Source organism: Dermacentor variabilis, chromosome 3 (assembly GCF_050947875.1).
Source record: "Dermacentor variabilis isolate Ectoservices chromosome 3, ASM5094787v1, whole genome shotgun sequence".
Lineage (NCBI taxonomy): Eukaryota > Metazoa > Arthropoda > Arachnida > Ixodida > Ixodidae > Dermacentor > Dermacentor variabilis.
In genome coordinates, this window is record NC_134570.1 from 8,021,972 (window position 1) to 8,049,219 (window position 27,248).

General features: G+C 49.0%; 1 protein-coding gene across 7 annotated transcripts in view; it reads right to left on the minus strand.

Annotated features, from left to right (window-relative positions):
* LOC142575118 (uncharacterized) overlaps positions 1–27,248 on the minus strand; it is a 171,263-nt gene that overhangs the window by 91,651 nt on the left and 52,364 nt on the right. For 5 of the 7 annotated variants that reach the window (XM_075684120.1, XM_075684116.1, XM_075684121.1 and 2 more), the window contains one exon: positions 2,834–2,908. The exons of the other annotated variants lie outside the window; for them this stretch is intronic. In XM_075684120.1, the coding sequence (XP_075540235.1) occupies positions 2,834–2,908 (75 nt within the window). The remainder of the gene's footprint in view (positions 1–2,833; positions 2,909–27,248) is intronic. 7 annotated transcript variants of the gene reach the window in all.

The window sequence follows — 27,248 nt, forward strand, 5'->3', positions numbered from 1 at the left end:
CTGATAACATTCCCGATTGATCCATAAGGCTCGTATAGATCTTGTGGTGGCAAGACTTCTTTAGAGCATTTCCAAAGCATAAGTTGGCAATGCTCCTCTTGACGAGCTTCGAGTGGGCTGACCTATACGATAACAGGGGCTTATTAGCTCTAGGTTTATACTCCCAACACGTGTGCCGTTCCATGAACTCGAGCTGAATATCTAGGAAGCGCAGCACATTATTGGAGGGCTCTTCAACCGTGAGAGTAAGTGGGCTAAGGACTGCAGAAAATACTTCGTAAAGCTTGCCTGTACGAAGTACAGTAGGCAAGCTTTACGGTTGAAGAGCCCTCCAATAACGTGCTGCGCTTCCTAGATATTCAGCTACGTAGTTACAAGCTAAAAGTTACAAGCTACTATACGTAGTTACAAGGAGACAATGGGAGCGCAATATGGCCGAACAACAAGCGCAGCAGCAACAACGAGCATCTCTCAGAGCTGAGGAATTTCCATCGCTGATGTCAGCAACCGCAACACCTGCCGGTCCAGCTGGTCGCCGAGCGTCATGTTCCGTCTCGAAGCGCAGGGCCAGCGAGAGTAGACAGCGTAGCCTTAGCCGTAAGAGATCGCAGTCACGTGACCATGTGAGCTGGGCCGATGCAGCAAGGCACGGTGCCAAGAAAGCACAGGGGGGTGCCACCACCACCACCACCTCCAATACCGCAACGACCACCGCAACGACCAAGACCATTAGCACCAGCAAGACCGTCAATGATAACAACAGCAAGACGTGGGAAGACGAGGCGATTAGGACGTTGAAGGAAGCCAACGAGGCACTCAGGCGCAAAAACAACGAGCTCGAGACGAAAGTCAGTAGGCAAGAGGCCACTATTAGCAAGATGGCAAACAAGATCATGGAAATCAAGAAGCTTCTGACGACCCGTTCCACCAATAACGAAACGCCCCACGTGAACCCACACCCAGCATCAGCAGCGCTGTACTATCAACATTCGCTGAGAAGGAACCGGCACCCAAAAGACGAGCGATCCAGAACCTGAAGGAGCGCAAGCTCAACGACGGGGTGGACAACCTGAAAGACAAGGTCGACCAAATCGAGGAACACCTCGACGGGCTCGAAGATTATATTAAGACAACGTTCACCAAGATGATTAACGACAGGTTCGCCGCCATCGAGCGGACGTGTCAGCAGTTAACGAACGCAATACAGCAAATAACGCAGCAGTACAATCAGCAACAATCATGGCCGCTCCAGCAACAGCAACAACTACAGCAGTGAAGGGTCTCGTGACCTGGCACTGGAACTGTAACGGTTTCGCTAGCAAGAAGGCAGTCTTGCAGCAACAAATAACACAAGTAGCAGGCAAGCCCGATATAATCATGATACAAGAGACTCGCACTGATGCAGTGTCGCTACCCGGTTATCGGGTATACGCCAAGTCTCCAAAGGTCAGCGACGGTAGAGGGATATGCACATTGGTTCGCAAGGGACTCACCTTCATTGAGCATGAGTTGCACAATAGTAAAATTGAATACACTCTCATCGAGGTCGTTACGGGCAAGAAACAAAAGAACCGCACCTTTCTGCTTAACGTCTACAGTAGCCCTTCATACTGGAAGCAAAAATTCAAGACGCTCTTTCACAGAGCCAGCACCGTGGCGGAGACTCACAGGCTCGTCGCCTGCGGGGACTTCAACGCGGCACACCCGGCATGGGGATATAACACGCAATTGGCCAAGGGGCGAGACCTGTTCCAAGACACATTAGACCTGGGATTCACCCTCATCACAGACCCGACTGATCCTACAAGGATTGGGAACTCTGTGTCGAGGGATACGACGCCGGACCTCATGTTCGTGAAGAACGACGAGAAAGGGAACATCTCCTGGCGCAACACGGGGTCAGAGCTCGGCAGCGACCACTACATCGTAGAGGTCATCATACCGGAAGAGGTCAAGGCCTCGGAGGACACCAGAAAACATAATTTTACAGACTGGGATGCCTTCCGTAGCCTGTTACCAACGGAGATGGAGGAAATCGAGAACATAGAAGAATGGTCAGCCCACATCGCGGGGAAGGTCAAGGAGGCGACCAAAATCATAAGAAACGGATGAGCAGATCGACAAGGTTGACAGCCGCCTCGCGCACTTATTCGAAGCAAAGCAATCTATCCTAAACAGGTGGAAGAAGCAACGACTAAAGCGGCGCCTAAGGAAGAAGGTGGCGGAGCTGAACCGCGCCATCGAAGTTCATTGTCGGCTGCTCTGCACGCAACAGTGGAACGAAATCTGTAATGCCGCGGACGGGCAGATGCATTGCGGCAAAACCTGGAACTTGATGCGGCATCTGCTCGACGAGACTAAAACAAAATCCCACCAAAGCGACCGCCTCGCAAAGATCATTCACAGAGCAGTCAAGGAAAACGGGGAAACTGAAGTAATCAGACGCATAAACAGCAAGTACCTTCCGGTTACACCCACGGAAAGGCATCCCGAGTACGGCGGTCAAGCCAACGAGAAGCTTGACCGCGACATCAGCGTCGAGGAGGTGCGCGCGGCCCTGCACTAACTAAACAGCAAGTAGGCGGCCGGCCCGGATCACATCTCGAACAGAGCGTTCAAGAACCTCAGCGATGTGGCCATCGAAAACCTCACCGGTTACTACAACAAGTGCTGGAGTGCGGGGTCACTGCCCCAGCAGTGGAAGACTGCCAAGACCATCCTCATCCCCAAACCAGGCAAGCCGCCGAACACGGACAACCTCCGGCCCATCTCGCTCACGTCCTGCGTGGACAAGGTGTTGGAGCACGTCCTTATGTATAGGTGGCAGGATTACCTGGAGGAGTCGGGACTATACCCCACCACGATCATCCGGTTTCGGCGTTCCCTCGGCACCCAAGACGCGATGATTCTGTTGAAGAGAGATATCATTGACGATAATGTAATTGACGATGTTGAAAAGTTGTAATTCTTCTAACATACTCGACCTCATTTTTGCTTCTGATCCTGACAAAGTTTATGCAATGACGCATTTGCCTGGTCTTAGTGATCATGTTATAATCCATGCATCGTACTCCTGTCAGCTTACACAACCTACAAAGATAACCAAAGTGATCAAACTGTATGACAAAGAGAATTACTCGGCAATTAACTCGGAACTCGCACACTTTGCTGCTTCATTCCACACCAGTTTTTTATGCGTTCTGTCGAAACTAACTGGCTGCTTTTTAAAAACAAGATGCTCGATGTGTTCGCGAGATACGTACCCGTTATCACCCTAACCGAAAAACAGTCATCCCCATGGTTTAATATCACACTAAAGCGTCTTAACAATAAAAAGAAAAGGCTTTTTCGCTCGGCTAAACGATTTAACAACGCAGGCGCATGGAATAAGTATTACCTTGCAGAAAAAGAATTCGAAGCTCTAGCAAATAAAGAAAAACGCACTTTTTTTTCGCAAACGCTGCCGTCTATGTTAAGAAATAACCCCCAAAAATTCTGGAAGGTTATTAACCCTAATAACTCCCAGCCATTAGCTCTGTTTGATGATCAAAACCATCGTATTCCCGATTGCGAAATTGCTGAAGAACTTAACCGTACTTTTTCTTCCGTCTTCACAACTGAACCTGTTAACATATTACCTCGCTTCCCTCTTTCGGATCATGCAGTCATGCCTGATATTACCTTTTGTCCTTACGGAATTGAGAAACTAATTGATTCATTAAAACTTACATCATCGTCTGGCGTCGATGAAATAAGTGTTAAGATGCTGAAAAACACCAAAACAAATGTGAGCGCGATGTTATGTGCTATTTTTCAGCACTCATTGCCATCAGGAGTGGTGCCGGAAGACTGGAGAGTAGGCAAGATTGTTCCAGTCCACAAAAAGGGTCCTCCATCGCTGTGCTCTAGTTATCGCCCCATTTCACTCACCAGTGTTTGTTGCAAACTAATGGAGCATGTTATTTACTCTCAGATCGTAAACTTTTTAGTATCCAATAACCTCTTTCACCCAGCTCAACATGGCTTCCGTAAAGGTCTTTCATGTGACACCCAACTAGCTTTATTTTTTCACGATCTAAGCTCTAACCTCGACTTGAACGTACCTGTAGATGCTATTTTCTTAGATTTTTAAAAGGCATTTGACAAAGTTCCACACCAACGGCTACTCCTAAAACTTTCCCGTCTCAAGATTAATCCATTTGTACTAGACTGGATACGTAGCTTCCTCACTAACCGACGACAGTTTGTATTTGCTAACACACAGTCATCTAAAAGATCTTCTGTCCTTTCGGGCGTACCACAAGGCACAGTTCTCGGACCACTACTCTTTCTAATTTACATTAATGATCTTCCTACTGAGATCTCTTCTAACATTCGATTATTCGCAGACGATTGTGTAGTTTATCAACGCATAACTAACACTTCAGACATGCATTTGCTTCAAGATGACCTAAAACGCATTGAATTATGGTGCAACAAATGGTTGATGTCTTTGAATACTAAAAAAACCTCGCTAGTTTCTTTCCATCGCAGACAGCATCACCAATCAGGGAAATACACCATATACGGCGCCGAAATCTCATCCGTAGACTCGTATAAGTACCTCGGCATAACCTTTTCAACTACCCTAAATTGTTCACATCATGTCATTAACTTAGCCAATGCCGCGAATCGAACCCTCGGTTTTCTCCGCCGGAATCTAAGACTAACTCCCCCATCAGTAAAAATTTTAGCTTATGTTACATATGTCCGCCCTAAGTTAGAATATGCATGCTCTGTCTGGGATCCTCCTCAACATAACCTATCTAATACACTGGAATCAATTCAAAACCGTGCAGCCCGGTTTATCTACTCTGAATATTCTTACCATGCAAGCGTGTCTGAACTAAAATCCCGTGCCGGTCTTACTAATCTAGAATCGCGACGTCTTATTTCTAGACTGTGTCTTTTTCACAAATTCTATCATTCACCACTCCACATTTCAGCTATATTACCAGCTCATCGTCAGTCCAGCCGCATTAACCACAGCAAAGCCGTGTATTCTCCCCCGGCGCAGACCACCTCTCATCTACGATCATTTTTGTGAAAACCGCCAGGGACTGGAACGGTCTGTCTGCCGACATCACGCACCACTCCGACACTCATCACTTCAAGGCTGCTCTCGAATCACTGTTTTGTTAAAGCCCATCCCTCATGTAATACCCCATCTCTGGGGCCTTTGAGGTAAAATAAATAAATAAATAAATGACACCCTAACGAAAGACAACAAGGCCATTCTGGGGCTGGACCTGCAGAGCGCCTTCGACAAGGTGAAGCACTCTGCGATCCTAGCCCAGGTGTCCAGACTCAACATTGGCGCAAGAACGTACAATTACATCAAGGACTTCCTGACGGGGCGGACTACCGAGCTCTGCGCCGGCGATCTACGGCTCCAAGAGAAGAGGCTCGGCATTGTCGGGACCCCCCAGGGCTCGGTCATCTCGCCGTTGTTATTCAACCTCGTTATGATCGGGGTGGCCGAGCGACTCTCTCGCGTCGAGGGCGTCCGGCACACCATCTACGCCGATGACATCACGCTGTGGGCTCCGGGAGGCAGCGATGGTCATATTGAGAGCACGCTGCAAGAAGCCGTCGACGCGACCGAAGACCAGCTGAACGGTTCCGGTTTGATCTGCTCACCGAGCAAGTCAGAACTGCTGGTGTTACCACCGAAGTACGTCAGACGTAACAAGAGAGAAGCGAGGGATTACGAGGCCATCAAGATCGTGACGAGGAACGGCCACGTGATCCCGGAGGTCGACAAAATCCGGGTGCTCGGCATGATTATAGACAAGCTACGAGGCAACGGCGAGACTATTTCCCGCCTTACAGCCAAGATTACCAAAGCAATACGTCTCATCAGACGGGTCGCCATCCGCAAGGCCGGGATGAAGGAGGAAAGCTTGATTCGGCTTGTGCACTCCTTCGTAATCAGCCATGTCCCCTACGTTGCAGCCTTCCACACAACTGGATGCAATGTGAAAGGATGCAATGTGAAAGCTCGCCCTGATACGCCGAGCTTACAAGGCGGCGCTCGGACGGTGTACGAACACCAACAAGCTCCTGAGCCTGGGGGTACACAATACCCTCGAGGAAATTGCGGAAGTACAACGGACCGCCCAGCTGGAGCGGCTCTCTATGACCGAAGCCGGCAGGCGCATACTTCAATACTTGGGCTTCACGCCCGGAGCGAAAACGGCGAGTAGCGACGTTTCTGTCCCGGACGGAACCCGGCGCCGGATTCGGGTGGACCTCATCCCGAGAAACATGAACCCGGAGTATAACAAGGACAGAAGATCGGCGAGGGCCAAGGCCCTCATCGACTTTCACGCCAAGGACGAGCACGCAAGGTTCCTGGATGCGGCAGAATACCAGGGAGACTGCGCGGCGTTCGTAGCTACCGTCATCGAGGCGTCGTCCGGCGCGACGAGGGCAGCGGCGAGCTTACGGGTCCGCAAGGCGTGTCAGGCGGAGGAGGTGGCTATTGCCATGGCCATTGCCGACCCCGGGTGCCAGACGGTGTTGTGCGATTCGCGAAGTGCAGCGCAGAATTATGCAAAGGGCAAAGTGTGTGGTGAGGCTGTGCGCGTTCTGTGCTCGGCTGACCTGCAACGAGAGAATCGGTATGTTAGAATCAAGTGGTTCCCGGCGCACGCGGGCAACGATGCGTACGAGAAGCACGATAACCACAACGAGACGGCACACGCAGTGGCACGAGCGCTAACCAACCGCGCCGCTGCAACCGACCGTCCAACGTGGTGCAGTGCCAAGGACCGCATGACGAAGTTCAACGAACTTACACAGTTCCACCGCCTGGCTCGAAGGACTTTCCCACCCCCGCACCCGGGGCTGAGCCGAGCGGAGGCGGTGCTGTTCAGACAATTGCAAACTGGTTCTTTACCCACCCCAGTGCTAATGACTCATCTATACCCGAAATCATATGTGAGTGATGTGTGCCGCGTGTGCCAGCGGGAGAGGGCCACCCTGACGCACGTCCTATGGGATTGCACCAAGTTCCCCGATGAAGCTTCGACAAGTACAACGATTCCGCCGCGACTCGAGGCTGCGGCGGAATGCTACGACCACGAAAGCCAAACCTGGGCCGTCCAGCAGGTCTCGGCGGCTCTTGAAAGACAAAGGCCGAGCGAAACCGACGGAACGTTGCTCCTCAGGGCGACCGACCGCGGGAGTAACACGCGCTGGAGTTGAGTAGAGACCACCCGCTGAGAAGACGTCAGGACCCGCGTCACGGCGCCATTTAGTCATGGTGTCATTCTGCAGGCGACTACATGAAGTTGTTTCTCTCTCTCTCTTTAGGAAAGATGGCGGTAAAGTTCGCCTTCGGTACAATACTTTGTCGTTCAATGGTACGAAATATGTTTATAATGCTGAGCTAAACCAAGCTGTTTCCCAGAAATGACCACGTCAATCTAACAACGGCAATGTTTCTTTAGTCGTGATAAATTGTCGCAGTATCAAGAATAAAGTCGACAAACTTTATTAAGCCCTCTACAACTTTAGAAAGACAGCCCTGGCTAAGTGAGGCACTTCCACACGTTTACACGTGTTACAGAAATGATCGAAATTCCCGAGTTGGCGGAGTATTTATATTAGCAGAAAAAAGCATTTCATTTGTCCACCTGCTCATTCATGTTCGACACTTTGAGGCTATTTTCTGAGAACTGACGCTTTCCAGCACATGTGCCTTGACCGTATCTAGCTTTTGTAGACCTCTCGATCCCTCTGTTGATATATTATGTCAGTTGAGATCAGCAATTGAAAAAACTTGGAGGACGCTTAAGCTTCGCCTTCAAGAGTGCAACGCGATAGCGTTATCGCACCCCGTTCGCACCGCCCACTCATTCGCTCGGCATGCTCTTGAGTCACACAATGACGAAACGTGCGCCTGAGCAAGCGGAGCGAACCAAAGAACTCGGTATCTCGGAGGGAGAAACGATCTACGCGCGGCAAACGTAGTAATCGGCACGGACAGCCGGGCCGCGACGCGCCATGAAGGCGGACGCGATCATCGGGCTGACGCCTCGATGGGATCGTCCTCTATCTCGCTTGGGAGCACCACACAGACGCATGACTCCTCGGAAGCAGCTCGGCAAACATCCCAGGGGACGCTTTCCCATCAGGGGCGCTACGGCGCAGCGACAACGTCATAGGCGTCCCGCATCGGACGCTGCACCTAGGAATCACGCTGTGAGTGGAAAGAGGAGCCGCGTCGCCTAAACAAGAGAGTTCGAGTGATGAACGCTGGAAGTTGGAAGGGGAGAGAGCGAGAAAACTTATCAAACGCAAGGGTATTGGGGCATCCTCGCACCGGTCTCCGCACGGGCCGAAGGGGAGAAGCGGGCGAGTGGCGCGCCACGTGTCGGGGCAGCGCCGCATATTGCGAGGATAGGGTCTTCTGTGTTTGCCGCAAGATGGCTATGCGTATGCGCAGAGCGCAGAAGAAATGTAGCGGAAACATACTTCGCTACTTTCGTAACTGCGACTTCTGTAATTTACATGCTCATAATTACTGATATACACCGCAGTACAAGTTTCTACGGCACGTTTCTAAGGCAACACCGCATTCACTAGAGGCGCTTTTATCCCGCTTTGAATCATCGAACTCGTGGCTCAGTCATTCTTCTTCCGACTACCGTTCGGTGCGGACGCGGAATCATGTGCTCCAGCGGAGCGGCGATAGCGGCTTCTACAAGCCGCGGAAACAGGATTGAAGACAATGACGGTCAGGACTACGAGATCATTTTGCCTACATTGCCCACCGGACGTGTTGTGGTTAACACCGCTTTTTTTTTTTTTTTTTTGCACGGCGACGTACGAGTTAGGCCCTACAGGGTTGAGGATTTCCGCGACGCCCTAGCCAACGCTGCTGCGCTTCCCGACGTGGTGGCGTTGGGGGCGTACCAAATCAACCATGTTTGGGCGGTGACTCTCAACAGCAACGAAGCAACTAAGAAGCTGGCCGCTCTCAAGGAACTGGAAGTAAAAGGACGCCGCTGCATTATCTTCGATCCAGATGACCAACAGGTGAAACTACGGCTACACTGGATGTTGCACGGCGTGGCGGACGACGACATTCGGACAGCTCTCGCTGCTTACGGCAACGTATCCGAAGTGACCCGGGAGCGTTGGCGTGTCTCAGGTGTCAAGGAGAAAGGGTCCACAACGAGGACCGTGCTCCTGAAGCTGAAACCCGGTTTGAAGGTCGATGACCTACCTCACCAGCTACGCGTTGCAGGAGAGTTGGCCCTTGTGATGGCGCCTGGGCGGCCTATGCAGTGCCTACGCTGCCGTGGTACGGGCCACGTTCGACGTGAGTGCAAGGTGCCACGGTGCTCAAAATGCAGACGCTATGGTCACGTCGACAGTGATTGCGTCCGCACATATGCGGTGGCTACGGAGCCGGCATCGCAAGACAAGTCGACGGAGCTGCTGATGGACGTCGAAGAGGCGGAAGAGGCAGCGAAAGGAGCCGAAGAAGTGGTCAAGCCAGCTGGAACGACCAACCCGTCGGGGCTTGCCAGTGGTGACACAAGCACGTCAAGCAACGGAGAGACGCACCTCGATGAGAAGGAATTGCCTGCCAGCGGTGACACAACCAAGTCAAGCAACGGAGAGACGCACTCCGAGGAGAAGAAATTGCCTGCGTCTCGGGCGAAGGCCTCGGAGAATGGGAAGAGCGTTCCGGCACCCAGGGTCGTCGAACCAGCTAACAGCTCGCCGAACGCGGACCCGAGCGGCGGCCGCGCAGTCAGCGTCTCCGCGCCAGCCACGCGCCCTTATGGCCACACCGGCAACGAAGGGGATAAGGTGGCAGCCACCAGCGTCGAGGAGCCGCCTGCGAAAACAACTCAAGCCAGGCGGGCCAGTCTCCGGCAGCAACCTAACGTTTCGTCTGAGAGGCGAACCGGAGAAACAGCACCTACGGTGCAAGGTTCGGAGTCTGCACAGGCTGGCTCCGGCATCAACGATGGCGTCTAGCCACGCGCTAGACGCGGAGAGTAAGCACCATGCTCTCGGCCTTTTCACTTCCTTGCGAAAATGGCTCCTGCATCTCCGTTGAAGGTAACTACACTTAATGTCAGGGGCTTGGCAGGAAAGAAAAAGCCAAGTCAGGTGTATCGGCTTTTAACGGAGCATGACATTGATATATTGGCCGTGCAGGAAACAAAAGTTCACGGTGAGGAAGAGACCGGCAGCATGGTGCGACGTTTCAGGTCTAGATTCTATGCTATTGCAAGCCATGCCATTGGCACATCTGCTGGTTGTGTCCTTTCTATTAAGAAGTTGCCGGCTCTGGTCGTGCATGCTGATTTCTCGTGCTTGTCAGGTCGGTGTGTTGCTGTCGATTTCACACTCAGCGATACAGAATGGCGTGTTTTATGTTTGTACGCACCAAATGTTGTGGATGAAAGGGTCGATTTCTTTAGAAGCGTTGAGCAGCGTCTCAGTTTCGATAAACAGCTGATTATCATGGGCGACTTCAACTGTGTCCTGAGTGCTTGCGATAAGACTAGTGATCGGGGGTTCAGGGACGCAAGTACTGAGGTACTGTCGCAAATCATAGACAAACGGAACCTTGAGGATGTGGCGGAGTGTATGCAAGGCGCGGGTGGTGTGAAGTACACACATTTCCAGCGTGCAAGTCATGCCCGTCTAGACCGCATTTATGTAACGCTGGACGTGATTCCAAAATGCAACAGTTATCAAGTAGTGCCGGTGTCTTTCTCAGACCACTGTTTAGTAGAGTGCGGGATTAGGGAAAAAAAACGTGGCAGTGCTTTTAGCTGGGAAATGTGGAAGATAAATAACAAGCTGATTAAAGACGATGCTTTCAACCGTGCGGAAATTGAAGAAATCGGCAAAATAGAGCCGAATAAAGAACTGAAAACATGGCAACAGTGGGAGCTTTGTAAGGAACAACTTAAAATAAAAGCAATAGAGCGGTCTTGTTCTATGGCGTACGAGGAGAAACTAAATGAACGTAATCTAAGGTATATGCTTGCAAAACTGCTCGAGAAAGAATGCGAAGCGCCTGGTAAATGGATCGATGACATTAGGAAAACGAAACAAAAAGTTGAAGTGATAGAAGAGGAGCGTTATCGTGGTGCGCTGGTCCGGGCGAGAGCGGAACATGTAGCTGCTGGGGAGACGCCGTCTAAACGAGCGCTCGGAATTGAAAAAGACCACGCTCGTCGAAATCACATAGACAATATAGAATGGGGAGGCGTCTTATCGGATGATAACGAACATATTAAGCGTGCATTTTTTCAGTACTATCAGGCGTTGTTTGCTTTACATGTTGCCGACACGAATACGTTTAAGGATACGTTCCTTGGGGCACTGCCGCGACTCAACGATGAGCAGAAGGATAGGTTAGAGCTGCCAATAACCGAATCAGAGGTTGAAACGGCGATAGACAATTTAAATCCTGGTAAATCACCAGGACCGGACGGGTTAAGTGCGGCGTTTTACAAAGCTTTTAAGCGTGGAATCGCGCCAATATTGACGTTAGTGTTTAATGAAGCTTACGAAATTAACGAATTGCCACCGTATTATGCAAGATCACACACTGTCTTAATCTCCAAAACTGACGAAGCAGAGAAGTTACGACAAGTAACAGCGTACCGGCCAATCGCACTCACAAATGTGGATTACAAAATTTATATGAAAGTTTTAGCGCGAAGATTACAGTCAGTAATCCAGGAAATCGTTGGACGGCATCAAACGTGCGGGATTAAGGGACGATCTATTACGACTAATATTCACACAGCAAGATGCGTGCTGGAGTGCTGCGATATTACAAATAGCCGCGTGGCCATCTTGCAACTAGACCTTGAAAAAGCTTTCGACTGTGTGGCACATGAAATTTTGCTTTGCATATTGGACCATGTCAACGTTGATTCTGTTATTCGCGAGGGTGTCGCCCTGGCCTATCGGAACTGCACGACGAGATTGATCATTAACCAGAGTCTGGGGGCACCCATTAGCGTGCAGCGGTCGGTACGCCAGGGTTGTCCACTCAGCCCTCTTTTGTTTTGCATCTACATAGAGGCGATGTGCTTAAACATCGTGAAAAAACAGACAATTCCTGGCTTTCGGTTGCAAGCAGCGGAAGTCAAGCTGTTGGCATATGCGGATGATGTGGCGGTTTTTTCATCAAGTAGGGATGGTGTAACTGAGGCTATTAAATGTGTAGAGAACTTCTGCCAAGTCACAGGCAGCAGAGACCGTTTTGCAAACGTGTCCTGGGTTACGACCCCAACGAAGTACTTGGGAGTACCTCTAGGATGCTACCGTGATAGCACGACATATTGGACCGCGCAGACGCATGACACACGTGGAAAGGCGGAAAGGTGGAAAGCAACGAACTTATCGATTTTTGCTAGAGCTACCGTGTGCAATCTGTTCTTTATTAGTAGGCTGTGGTATGTAATGCAGGTGTTACATTGTGCAAGGCTCAATGTACAGAAGCTGCATCGAATTTTCCTCATTTTCGTGTGGGATGCGCAATGGGAAAGGTGCAGCCGAACAAATTTGTTCAGAGGAGTCAAGAATGGTGGATTGGGCCTGGGACACCTTTTTTTGCGGCAGATTGTTAACAGGTTCCTTTTCCTTCGCGACGTCAGCGATCCTTTTTTGCGCACCGCATGCCAAGTAAGGCTTGGGCGCGCTTTGCCAGACTTTGTTGTTTCAACCGAAACACTCACGGGAGGCATTTTTGGATATTTTAGAGAAGTTGTCGCAAGTGTACGATTCCTTGCAACGAGGTTTTCAAACGAATATTTATCTACTGTCAAAAAGAAAACATTGTACAAGGATTTGTGTGACGTTGTTCTGCCGGAACCAATGTACAGAGCCTTGTACAGTGGAGGCCCTGGTAGGGACGTGTTAAAGAGAGTAAAAAAAATGCAAGTTGCGCCAGGGGTTAAAACCTTTTTTTTAAGGTACACACTGGAACGTTGCCAGTAAAAATGTTTTTACAGGAAAAGGGCTTATTTCTTCCATGGGGATCTCACTGCCTTGTCTGCAAACAACCAGAAACAATAGGTCACGTCTTTCTTCATTGTTGGGGAGGGGTATTTTTTTGGGACGTACTACAAAGAACGTTAAAGAAACAATTTCCTCTCGACCCTCATGGAATCTACCCATTACTAACGAGGATGGTTTTCCGTTTGATTTAATAATGTTAATTGGCCTCCACAGTATTTGGCGCTCTCGAATGGCAGGATACTACTGCGATCCCGACGCACGACCTACGCGAATTTATTTCCGTGAAACTGTCCATCGGTTTGTTGAGATTTTGAAGGCCGGTGGCGATACCCCCGAGTGGCTGTCAAGGATGGAGCCATTGATGGCCCTAAATGAATTTTAATGTGGCGAAGCCAGCCCCCTACCAGGCTGTTTATGTCAATACGACGTGTTCATTGTATCTTTTATGTTTTGTTTTGTGTATTGCTATTGCTGTTCTTTCTTTGTCAAAGTCAGGCAATAAAGAAAAAAAAAACTCGTGGCTCAGTGGTTGCGTCTCCGTCTCACACTCCGGAGACCCTGGTTCGATTCCCACCCAGCCCATCTTGCAGGTTGTTTTTATTTATGAATTGCCTTCCGGGATTTATCGCTCACGGCCAACGCCGCCGACACCGGCTTCTCTGCGACAAGAGCTCCTTAATGCTATCGTGTTAAAATGTGTGCCCGACCTATAGCTCCTTTTTTCACTGGCAGAAGGTTCCCTGCTCAAAGAGTGGAAGGCTGGTGCAGTGGTTTCAGTTCATAAATCTGGGCCGCGAAGTGACGTAGTTAATTATCGTCCAATCTGTTTCCCGTGCATTGCACGCAAAATGCTAGAGCACGTTTCATACTCAAGTATTGTAGCACATATTAATCAGCATTACCTATTTAATCACGCGACCCCTGCCGGCCACTAAACCAAGAGTGGGCGGGGAGGGGCTCCTCAGGACACAATAAAGTTATTTCCTCCTCCTCCTCTCAACATGGCTTCAGAAAGAAGTCGTCTTGGGTAACACAACTATTTCAATTCACTCATGATATTATTGCCAGTGCTGTGGACGAACGACTTTGCATAGACTGTATACTTTTAGAAATCAGGAAGACGTTCGACACTGCAGGCCATTTTTTGTTATCGAAAAAACTTCATACCTACAATATTATTACTCGAGTTATTGCATGGATCGCTGAATACTTAAGACTGCGCAAGCAGTACCTAGTTTTAAACGGTTCTGAGTCGCCAAGAAGAGACGTCACTTCTGGCGTCCCTCGGGGCTCAGTTCTGGGTATAGTTTTTCTTTTTATTTATCAACGATATCAGTGAAGGAGCCTTGTCACATTTGAGATTCTACGCTAGTGATTGCGTTTTCTACACGCCTATAAGTTGTGATGATTGCCGCATATTACAGTGGGATCTCAGTCGCATTAGTGAGTAGTGTTGTAAACGGAACATAAGTCTCTACCTAGCTAAGACAGTTTTGATGTCATCTAGCAAGAAAAAGAAAACCCGACAGACCCCACGCCCTGTGGCAATCGATGTTATGCGAAGCAGTGTGCGGAGAGCCTACCAAGTAAACAAAACAGACCATGACAGCACGAAGATGTAGGCGGCTCTTCCATGACCTACATGACACGCATGTCGTGACATTCATGTCATGACCTATTATTTATGTTCGTCATACACACTTGTCATACTGTGCCAGTTTTGGTACATACCAGGGCGTAGGCGGCTGTTTCATGACTACAGGTCACGCATGTCATTTTACGCATCTCGTGACCTATCAATTCTGTTCTTCATACACTCTTGACACACTATGCCAATTTTCGTACCTACCAAGTTAACGAAACGACCATGAGACGAAGGCGGACGGACGGACGGACGGACGGACGGACGGACGGACGGACGGACGGACGGACGGACGGACGGACGGACGGACGGATGGATGGATGGATGGATGGATGGATGGATGGATGGATACTTTTAAGGAGACAAATGTTCGCCAAGAAATGCTTTGCACTTAAAAACCTTTTTTGTTTCAGTTTTCCTTGGAAAACATTGCATTGCCACAGGTGTCCGTATATAAATACCTAGGAGTTTATTTTACCAATAATTTAAAATGGCATCGTCATGTCGATCATGTAACAGCGAGTGCAGGCAAGTCATTAGGGTTTCTACGGCGAAATGCTAAAGATTTCAGTATGGCTAATAAAGAGCTGCATTAGCGCCTTTTCCTTGTGTGCGCGTCCTTTGTGTTTCGCTGGTACCCCCCTTCTCAAGTTGATAAAGAGCTACTCTTCAGGACTTTCGTAAGGTCTGCTTAGAATATTCCCACGAGGTATGGGACTCACCGATGGTTGGCGACAAGGAACGCCTTGAAAGAGTACAAAATTTAGCTGCAAGATTTGTCACTGGAAACTAGTTTTCACTTTAAAGCTAAGCAAGCGAATAATTATTTATTATGGGAGCCTGTTGGAAATCGCAGGAAAAAACATCGTTCAAAACTTTTTCAAAGTATCTTACCCTCAACAATTGGTAGAACAAGCAAGAGTACAATACACACTTGAACCTTATTATGAATCAGCTCGAGGCGACCACGCCCATTAAGTACTAGAAATATTTTGCCATACAGAACTATTCGGGATGTCTTTTTTCCCTAGAACTAAACGGGAGTGGAATAGGCTACCGTCTCCAGTAATGATGTAATATAGAATGATGCGCTTTATGCCTTGTTGGATTGATGCGATATTACTTATGTTTCTTCCTCTGTGCGTGCTAACTGTTGTAATGTATTGGTTATTTCTAAGTCATTATGCACGAATACACTTGCAGTTATGTATCCCCTTCCTCCTCCCCCCCTGCATGTAATGCATGCAAAGATACTGTGGGCATTGCATAAACAAATATATAATAGCGATGGCCGCACGGCTTAAACGTTGGCGGAGAACGTCGTGGCTGGAGAAAAGGTTAAATGTTTAACCACTCGACCGTGTTTTATTACATCGCGCTGACACAAAATTTTTGTGAGAAAGCACTCCTTGTGATTTACGCCCTCAACGCCTAGGCGTACGGCAAAAACGATTTCAGGGACCGTTTGGATAGCATAAAAGGCCTAGTTTAAGACAGTGTATACATACAACGAAGACTCCGTACAAAGTTTGACGCTCTAAACACGAATAGAAAAGCTAAGAAATGACCGCAAAAACAGCAGCTTTTGATACCGCAATTGAAAAAAAAAAAGGAAACGCTACCATTACCGTTCGCCGGAAGTGAGGCATTTCAGAGCGCGCGGTTCCTCGACATGACCTCGACGTAAGTTGGCGCCCGCGACTGTCCGCGACGCACTTAAAAAAAAAAAACCCTGTATGCGGCGTGCTGGGACCACCAGTTACACCTGACGTATACTCAGAGGCTGTTTGAAGGATGCTAACAAAAACACTACGCGATTACCAGCCCTGCGGCATTGCCAAGAATGCCTTAGTGGTAGTATATACTGCTCATTTGTACCGAATGTAGCTAGAGTGAAATTTCATTGCAGTCGGCTTTAAAGAAGCCCAAGTCTTCCGTTGCCTCGCCGCTAGGTGTTGACAGCGCAAGCTTTGTACTTCGGCCTATTCCGCACACACTGCGGGATCCTGGTACCTTTAGTTTTCTGCTTTATGCCATGCGTAGGGGCAGGTGCGAGAGTCTCACGTCCTTCCGCGGCTTTCACGGGCATGGCAGGCATCGAAACTCTTTAGACGGTACGACAAGCACGCCCGGCACGCAGCTGCACACTACAATCTCAGCTTTATCGTTCTTGTTTTACTGCGACAGCGACAGGTTCCGAGCAGTACACGCTCAATTGTGCGCGTGCCCTACGAGTGTCCCAAATCAGCCGCAGTAACAAGAGGTATAGTGGCATCATCGCTGCGGAGAGCCGCCTTGACGCAGGCGTCATGCATGTACGTTTCTGCACTGCATTTTCAAGCGCAACTCTCCCCCGTTGCTGCGGCGAGCGTCCGCGTCGGCGTATACCCGAGCGAATGAGTACAGCGGAAGATGAAAAAGCGAACGCGGAGCGACATGGGGATTTGATAGATGCGAGGAGGAAAGCGGAGGAGGGTGCAGCGGAACGACGAGGGGGAAAGTGGAGAGGAGGGTGATGCGCGCTACCCTGGCTACGAGATGGCGCCAGAGTAGCGCGTATCGTCTGGGAGGTCTGTCGGCGGCGGCTGCTGTTTTTTCGTAGGCGCCGCCATATTGTGAACGCAGTGGCGCCGCCTATGAGCAGCGCCGTACTGGCTTGGGTGAAAGCGGTCTTTTGCATGGCAGGTATACGCTCGGCGGCAGGTTCCGGCGTTTGTTTTCGCGGTCATGCGGTCTGTTTAGTATGACGTCCGTCTTCTACGTAGTAAACGGTTCTGTGAGACGTGTGGAAGTGGTTTAAGGCGTCATGGCCGAAATTTCTGCTGGCGTTGAGGTGAACGGAACACGCAGCGCGATGTGTGCGCGCATATTTGAGCCTACAATCAGCCTCGAATATCAATTGTGTATTTCTGAATGTTCCAATCACTAATGCGACCTTATTAAAGTATTATCCTCTATTTCTAAGCTGTGGTTTAGGAGCCATGAAACATACGCGACGATCGTAACAGCGTGGGTACCGTTATGCTACGATAGGAGCTGTGCTGTTATACTTTGACAAGCGTTCAAACTGTTCGCTGCAGGTTACATTGCGTGACTACTTGGTTGGATGGATGAGGTTACCACCCATGAATAAAATAGTTTTGGCTAGTAATAGCAGCATACCTTACAGTCTGAATTAAGCTTGTCCGCTAAAGCGACCGTTACGAACTGCGCGAGCGTCCTAAGCAGTAGTAGGTGCTGGATTACAGATATCTTTGTTCTATATAGCGCATGGTCCAAGCATGCGGCATCAGCGCTTATATATTTATAAACGTTGTGCGGCGTTAGCCCGTTTTCTCTTACTTTTTAGAGAAAGAGGATGATAAACGATTTTTTTTTTCGGTTGTGTTCGTTCAGTTCTCTACGACGCACTCACACGTATTACGGAAATTTTGCGCTTAAAAATAGCCATCGAATTCTTTTTATGCGAACACTCTCATATATTATGGCTGTATACAGGCCAAAAAGGCAATGCCGAAACACACAGCTTATATATGTATCGTGCTGGCTCACCAACCGCAGTGATCGCTGTGTTAAGCAGCGCCATGGGCCTCGTGCAGCAAGGCTAGCGTAGACATATGGTAATTTCAAGCATACTAGACTTGACATGCGTGAGAACGATGCCAGTGTATCACAAATATTTTGATAGCGCCTGCCGCTCAGATGTTTCGTCGTTGTCTTAGGTTACCCGCCGTGGTTGCTCAGTGGCTATGGTGTTGGGCTGCTGAGCACGAGGTCGCGGGATCGAATCCCGGCCACGGCGGCCGCATTTCGATGGGGGCGAAATGCGAAAACACCCGTGTGCTTAGATATAGGTGCACGTTAAAGAACCCCAGGTGGTCAAAATTTCCGGAGTCCTCCACTACGGCGTGCCTCATAATCAGAAAGTGGTTTTGGCACGTAAAACCCCAAATATTATTATTATTATTATTGTCTTAGGTTGGCCGTGCACGAGCATGCGCTCTTATGTTTTACTCCCTACGCCGATCGATCAGACAGTGAGCTGATTTACCATTTAATGCTCATAATACAGAGACGCCGGTTTTCTTTGTTGAATTAAAATCGATATAAGCAATATAGTAAACAACACATACACACACCGCGACTGATAATGCGCGTACACCGCGGCTGATTATCCGCGTCACATTTTTGCGCCCCTAAGACATATTTCTGCCCACAGTAGTCACTGATGCACCGAAAGGATTCCCTGACGACCTTATATGAACGAACATGGCGTAAATTTCACAAAGTAATATATAAAACGTCTAGAAATCGCTCCGCAGCACGCGACAGCAATACTTTCAAGCAGTGCCGCACCGGATCGTCCAAGCCAGAGAGGACGAAAGGCCCTCCTCGCCCGATGAAACGCTCTATAGCGGCCACCCACGCGCTGGCTCTCGCGTTCCACATTAGCGAGGCAGTCACGCCACACTTCACTCCGTTTGCAACGTGCCGAGATTGTCCGCGCCAGCCAATGTATTGCGAAATGAAAACACGTATGGAGCTTACATTAGGCAGTATCGCAATCGTCGGCGAGATTTTTCTGGCACTACGATATACCCGCACATGCAGAGATCGCATTCCCGTTTCGCATGTACCGATGACGGCGACTGCAGTTTTCAAATCTGTGATCCCCTATGGTGGAAGGATGTGTTATATTGCAGGCGTAGGCGTTCAGAAATTCGGTGCAAATCAAGCAAAAAGGAAACTAACTATTCTCGTGAAAATTTCTGGTCTTGTTTGAGCTCCTTACAATATAAATAAAACCAAGTAGGTAGACTATTGTGACGTGTCAGCGACAATGCGACGGTTGGCAGCAGTCGCAGAGCCAGTGAAGGAAAATGCGAGGAGGCACGTCTCCATTCCAACCTCGTTTAGGGTTGAAGAGCGTTAAGGTGGCTGCACACACACACACGCACACACAGCTCGCTCAGTGATGTCAAGATGAGGCGTGAGAGGGAAGTCAATGGTGTGAGTAAAGTGCTTCGGCGAAAGCAAGCAAAACAAAATTGCGTGCGCCCCTCCTCCACAGTACAAGGACCATATCAAGCCGTGGCGGTCCGCAGCAACAAGCCGCTGTGGGGAAGAAACCAACGTACAACGGCGCAATGCGCCTTCTCGTATGTGCTAAAGAACGATGCGTAGGCTAAGTATAGCCAAGAAAAAAAGTACGAGGTCACGTATCACGCACATTTCGCGCGCGTTAACTCATATGCGGACACCCCGGCGAGCACGGACGCGCGCCTCGATGCGATCGTATTGCGAGCTTCCCCGAGCAGCTCGCGCACGGGGAGAGCGACAGATATCAGGCGGGAACAACGACGTCGCGGCAAAAAGAAGAGCGCAGGCACGGCACGAAAGCGAACAACGACGCTCCAAGAGCCTCCCCGATCGCAGCGATCGAACGTCATCGACGGCTGCGAATGGGAGCGGCCGGAGCCTCCTGTTCGGTCCGCTCTGCAGTCTCATCAGAAAGCGTTCACGAGTCGTTCTTTCGCTTTTCTGCTCTTGCTCCACCATCCGGGGCTCGAACAGGTGAAGCAAAAAATAACACACGCGCTGCCGGCAAGACAGTCGGCACAGGAGCACCGCCAATCGGGAAAGGGCCAGTGTGGACGAGAGGCCCAGTTTCGTGGAGCGCGGAGTCAAAATCACAGGCTGTCAACTTCAAGTATAAGGCGCATTAAAAATGATGAACGACATACGCAGTCAACGGCTTCGAACACAGCTATGTTTGGTACGGAGCTCAAGAAATCTGCTGCGGAGAAAGAATAAAAGATAAAGCATCTCAAGTCTTGAAAAGATCAGTTGGTGTTTGAACAACGACGCATCGACAGTGAGACTGCCACACTGGTCCCGAAATTCGCAGAAAGGCGGGGAACTCGGCCGTTGGCCTCTGCGCATGGGGAAGGGAGAAAGGAAGACGGAGCAATGATAACGAAAAAAATAAATAGGATGCCAGACAAAACGTCGCGCATCTGTTACAAGCCACTCACCCACAGCCTACCAGGAAGACATCAGTCAGCCATCGCAAGCAACACTTGCTCTGCGCATCAAGGTGTCGAAATGTGGGGCATAACGAAGGCGCTTTCCTCCCCCCCCCCCTCCTTTCTCCCCTCAAAATTTAATTATGTGGTTTTACGTTACAAAGCCACGATATGATTATGAGGCACCCGGTAATGGGGGACTTCGAATTAACGTTTACGGGCGTTTATGCATTTCGCTCCCATCGAAATGCAGCCATTACAGCCGTGATTTCATCCCGCGCCATCAGGATTAGCAGCGCAACCCCAAAGACACTATATACGCCACCACCGAGGGGTGACAGTTTTTCCACACGTTTCTAAACAGCTCCGTTGGGATTCTACCGCTGGTAACGCCATGCATTGTATGAAATGACGACTGCACTTGTATTGCTCAGATATCACATTTTTCGGCTGACTGTGAAAAAATAAAACTTCGACTCGAGGTATCGTCGTAACTAAAGCCCCTCCATCCACGCGTCAACGCCGCGAAAATGTGTATGGAGGGGCTTTAGTCGAAACTAGCCCCAAGTGCTCCTAGCACTTCCTCAAACGACGTGAAATTTGTGCTGTGGTCAACCTGCAACATAAATTTTAAGTGACAGCAGCAGTGAAGACAAGCTTATGTCATTTTGTCTAATCTTCCGACCCGAAGTTCAGGCTGATTTAACGATGCATCCAAGCATCGGTACATGCTCATGAGCGCGTGTTTCGATAATTGCGGTCAAATCACCACCGTGCGCAACTTCAGTTTTCTCACCATGGGTTGCTTTTATCCATCAGCGTTTCGACAGCTTGTGTTATTACCAGCAATCCTTCACGTCGGGTCGGGAATAGGCGCCGACTATACGATAGAGCTCCGGCGTCCGAGCCCACTCCAAGGACGTTCGGGGAGGCCCTACCGCCTGAAGTGTCTTTACCAGAGTTAAGGTCATTTGAGGTTTCTCTTGTTTTGCCTTTACTTTTTCACTTAATATTTTATTGTGGCTAAACGCTTACTTCAACATTTCTTTATATTATAATGTTATTATGTTATGTGTTATTTTTATATGTTACTACCACGTGACAATACGCTTAAATATATATACACATGACAAATTTTATATTCTTCAAGAGAAGGAGGTAGCCAACTAACAACTATTTTTAATTGTACGGATAGCCTATGGCAAGAGAATGAATATGTTGCTGTATGTTCACGTCGCTTCGAATCGCGTGATTTTCTGTCCTTGAAAAAAAAACTACAGACTTCAGTGATTGCTTCGGGAGAGTCTTTTATCAGCGGCGTGTGAAATGCACGTGAATAATATGTCTCACAATATTGCTTCTCTTTGCAGTAGGTGATGCTAACGACTCCTGAAAAAAAAAAGTCTGTCCTAATAATTTAAAACCTTTATTCGGGATGGAAACAGTGACACTTCCATGCAGAGGTCATCAATATATACAAGGTGCTTCAGCTAACTTTAGCCAGAGCTTAAAAGTATGCCGATGCACTCTAAGACGACGCGACCAAATGCGTGTTGCTCACTTTTGAATGTTCCACATCCGCCGCCAAGTTTTGTGAGTGGCGGCGCTGGCTAACACTCCCAGAGTTAGTTCAAGTAGTAAAAACAAATACCCAAGAAAGTAAATGGGGAAACGTCGCCACGGTAGTTCAGTTGGTTAGACATTCGCACGCGTAATGCGAAAACGTGGGACCGTTCCCCACCCGCGGCAAGTTTTTTCATCCACTTTGAGTTTATTCAACCACATGGCAATTACGTAAGAGTGCACATGGACGTGGTTAGGTGTCATGGTAAAAAAGCTGCATTTAAGAGCTTGACCAGCCCCATCATTCAGAAAACAAAATTACAGGCAGCGGAGAGCGACAATACAAAAGGAATACACATATGGCCCGTCGCAGCAAATCGCAATATAAATACAAATACGCCTTTATTTCCATAAACGTACAATTTATGGGGTACTTAAGGAAAAAGTTGCTCGTAGCAACTTGACGGGCCTTAAACCCGGTCTGAGGGCAGCAGCAGAAGGCACAGGCACTGGTTTAGAACCGACAAAACAATACATAAGCAAAAAAAAAAAACAATGACTAGTTGGCTTAGACAGTACGCCAGCAAACAGAAATGCAATGAAAAAGAAACATTACAAAACTGAAATATATAAAAAAACATTAAACAACAAAGCAATAGATAATTGCATGAGATTAATTAACCATCACAAACATGACATAACACATGAATAGGACATTCAGGACATCCTATGTAGTAGATAAGTTTTGGACAAATTACGTAAACTTTCACTTTTTAATTTCCATTTGTTCAGTAAACTCGGAAGGCAGAAATGTAATGTTTGCAGTCCATAATTAGTACAAGGACATGGTACGTACCAATTCTCTGTACGGCGAGTGAGGCAACTGGCCGGATTTGGTTGCAAATCGCCCAACGTATGTAAGAGGGTACTTCCTCTGCCATTCCTCTAACTCTTATTGCCATTAATTTATCATTTCTGCAATTCAATTAGTAGGTACAAGTAATTTCCCCTATGTTGTCCTTGGCGTCCTTGTTTGTTGGCTTCTTATGGTAGGATTGCCAAATATCTGGCCCCTCGGTTAACCCCCTTCTCGTTAAAAACGTCCCGAAGGTGGTGCACTCTGTGTGCCGATCCCGAAGACAGGACAGTCAGCAGGACGCCCCTCACGCGAGGGGTGACGCGACAGAGTGCGGTGCGCAGTGTCTCCGCCACCCCCGACTCGCTCAGGAAGACTGGCTCGTATCGACTCTAAGCGGAGGTGGAATCGCCTTAGAACTTTTCTCACTGCGGGCACCAATCGACCGCAGCGCACTGGTTGTCCAATTTAGATTTGAAAATGTTGTACTCCGACTACAGCGCCCAAAACCGACATCTCGCAGACAATTGGACGCACATCGGTCGGAACCCCAGCAAACATCGCCGCGCACGCACCGCGGCCCGAGAGCGGCGCCACGAGCTCGAGCCGCGTTGGCCGCCCGGCGAAATATACGACAGCAGCGCGGGAGGGCGGCGATAAGCAGCCTCGGCGTTGATGTGCTCCTATTAACGCCCGCGTTCGATAGCGACTACCGACGAGCAGCACTGGGAGAGGAGGACCCTTCCGCGCTCTGCAATAGTACAGCATGCCGCGGAAACAATGGGCCGACGCGCCGCTTATCTGCGAGCCGCTTTCCCGTGGTCATTGTGCTCTGCCATGGAGGAAGGTTCAGCAGCCGGCGGTGCCTCCTATGTCGCTGCGGCTTCGTCGACCGCTGCATGAATGACCTCGCAGGGCTCCGTCGGCCCGCGGTTACGATCGCCGCCGGGCGCCTTGGCGCACTTTTGTGCACACTCCGAAAGACACTGCAATCATATCTGTGACGCAAGGCCAACGTCCTTTTGTTAGCACTGTACTGCAGCGACCACCGCTGCCAGTTGGGCGGTAGAACAGCACATAAGAGCAATTGTTGAGCGGCAAGTTGGTTCGTGCCCTTCGAAGCACGTAAATGTCCTAAATATGACACAAAGGACAGACGAGTAGCGAACGTCCCACCTTATGTTAGTTCTCCTAGCACTTTCACGCAAAACTGACCATGCCGGCGTCCCTTGCCAAGCTTGCCATGTTGGGACCAGTGATTCCGAGCTTCTCCATCATCCGATTCCCTCGAGCAAAGCATATTCGTTGTTGTTTTCAAGCGCCACGGTGTGCATGCACACGGTATCAGGCTATACGCAGGATCATAAATCCATTGCAAGACGTCCGGTCAGATAAAGAGACGGAAAAGGTAACAATGTTTTGTAGTGCGATCGATTCCAGTTCACCAACGCCAACTCAAATTGGTGGCCCCAAGTTGGCATCAGCCGGGCGATGTTCACGATGAAACGCAGTAATAAGGAAAAAATCGTGGGCCGCTCCAAGCTTACTACTATCTGTCCAAGTACAGCGTGGTAGTGTGAAGTGAGGCAAAACTGCAAGAGAAACCGTCAGAAGTTGCAAAATACCACACGTTTGGTGTGCCCTCCACTCAGCACCCTTTATCCGCATGCGAACTGTACGCTAACGCGTTGCATTTTTTTTTTTTACTTCTGAACTTGTTTTACTTATACTTTAGGTGCGGCAAACGTGCAATACAATGCTATCAGCTAAGAGATAAGCGTGGTCGGCCGTCACGTGAGCTAAAGCTCGAAATGGCACGACGCCCGGCCGTGCCAGCTGGAATCATGGGGAGACTTCTCCTCCCGCGTCCCGTGTTTTCCTCTCAAACGCCGGCGCACTTCCCCGACCCAACGGCGGGATCACGGCCGACTGGAACCGCGAGGAGGGATGGGCAAGGCGGGAGGGGAGCAGACAGTTAGGGAGCCCGCCCATCGCGGGTCTCGCTTACTGGAACACGGAACCGGCGGTCCCCAATTTTCTCCCCCGCGCGCATCCCCGCTTGCACCTCGGCGTTTCTCCGGTTCGCGCTCGGCAGCACACGCACGTTCTATTTTCAGTTTTCGAGCATGCTCCTCACCTCCGCGCACCGCTTTGCTTCATATCTGAATGCTTTCCAAAAATGGTTCGTAAATGACTCGTGAGACAGGCCCGATGAAAAATAAAGAAGGGAGAGAGAAATAAATATACAGAATGGGGGAGGCGCTTGATGAATGGGCGAGTCGGGAGACGTCCCGAACACACACCATGCGCAAGAGGCACGTATAGCTTCTGGAACCAGGTCACCGGTCGAATATCTGGCCCGTCACACAAATATTCTCCGTCCACCATGGCAGTTCTGGCAACAAACACATGGTGGGCCGTAAGGCGGTTTCGCTAATATCTCAGTTATGCCACTTTCCCTATTTCATCTGCTGCAAGTTTTGAATCAGCCCTAGCAGGAAGTTCGAGCACGATTTCTTGGGATCTACGGGTTGTGACGTTGTCGTTACTCGATACAGTCGCACAGCGACGCAAGTAAGTCCACCCGTGTGCATGAATCATCACCTATCGTCGGCAGCACGCGTGGTGCGAACGGACGCGTCAGCGAGATGAATCGACTTTGATCAAGCCTATACACTCTACGCGACGGCTTCGTAGGATTTGGAGCAGGCAAACTTGCCGACACGACGCTAATGCCGCTGTTGCAGGTGCAGGTTAGTCATTACTACCTGTCTGAATTGCAGAAGCTAGTGTGCGCGTTGCCGGTTCCTCCCACGATGCCAAGTGCTTACAAGAAAAATCGCGAATGCAGCATGTACAGATTGCGTTTTAAGGGATTCCGTTTATTTTCCAACAGAGTGCTCTACTTGATTTTGTTGTTCATACTCGCGGGGAACGAACTATTGCTGATAGTGAGGTGTTTCCACAAAACTACACCGTCTATCGCAAAAATAGGCCCACTGCAGGTAGAGGGTGTCTTTTTGCTTGTTCATTCATTTTTAGTCTTCAGCAACTGATTATAAGCACAATGCATTGGAGTCTGTATGGTGCAAGATGGTCCTACCTGACAACTTCGCGTTCACTGTTGGAGTGGTTCATCGCTCGCCAAGATCAGATATTAGCACAGTGTAAACATTATATGAAATTATCTCCGAGGCGTCAGCTCAGACGGTACTTCTTGAGGGTGATTTTAATCTGTCTGGGTTATCCTGGTGCAATGATTCGTGTACAAGTTCTAGCGGGCGCATGAACCTTGCGATGAAAAATATTGTGTGGACACGTTTGGTCTGATGCAGTACGTTACCGCTCCAACTCGCAATGACGCTGTGTTAGACTTACTGTTCTGTAACTCGCGAAATTTCGGAAGTAATGTGACTGTCATTCCGGGAATTAGTGACCATCTTGCTGTTGTTGCCTGTATCCGAAAACAATAAGTCCGTGCAAAGTTATCTGCGCGTAGAAGGGTCTACTTTTCTAAAAAGGGTGACTACAATGCAATTTGTAAAAAAAAAATCGTAATTTCTTTTCCGTTTTCGAATGGTTATCTGAGGAGCGTAATTTGCATGATATATGGGACAATTTTAAGAACATGTTACTCGAGCTAATAAGTGCACACATCCGCAATGTTGATTCTTCACGGTTTAAAAAGCACAAACAACCACGGGTAACAACCCATATACTAAAGCTTATCAACAAAATAATGAGGGCATTTAACGCATTCAAGAAAAACAAATCAGCTTCTCATTTCGCAAAGCTACATACGATTATCCGCGAATATAAGCCAAAATAGGAAAAGCTAAAGATGATTACTTCACTGAGCTGAGCAATAAAATCAAATCAAATCCCAAAATGTTTTGGAAGTTACTTAAAACAGTGGTTCAGATTCCGTCGTAATACAGGAGCTAATTATAATGATAAGATAATTACGGATCACAGGGATAAACCTGCGCGCCTTAACAACTTTTCTTCATTCGGCATTCTTACCCAAGCACACCTGTTATACTCACCCACCTATTATGAATATTTTTTTCTGATGATTCCTGTTGAGCTTAGTGTTAATGGAATTCAAGAA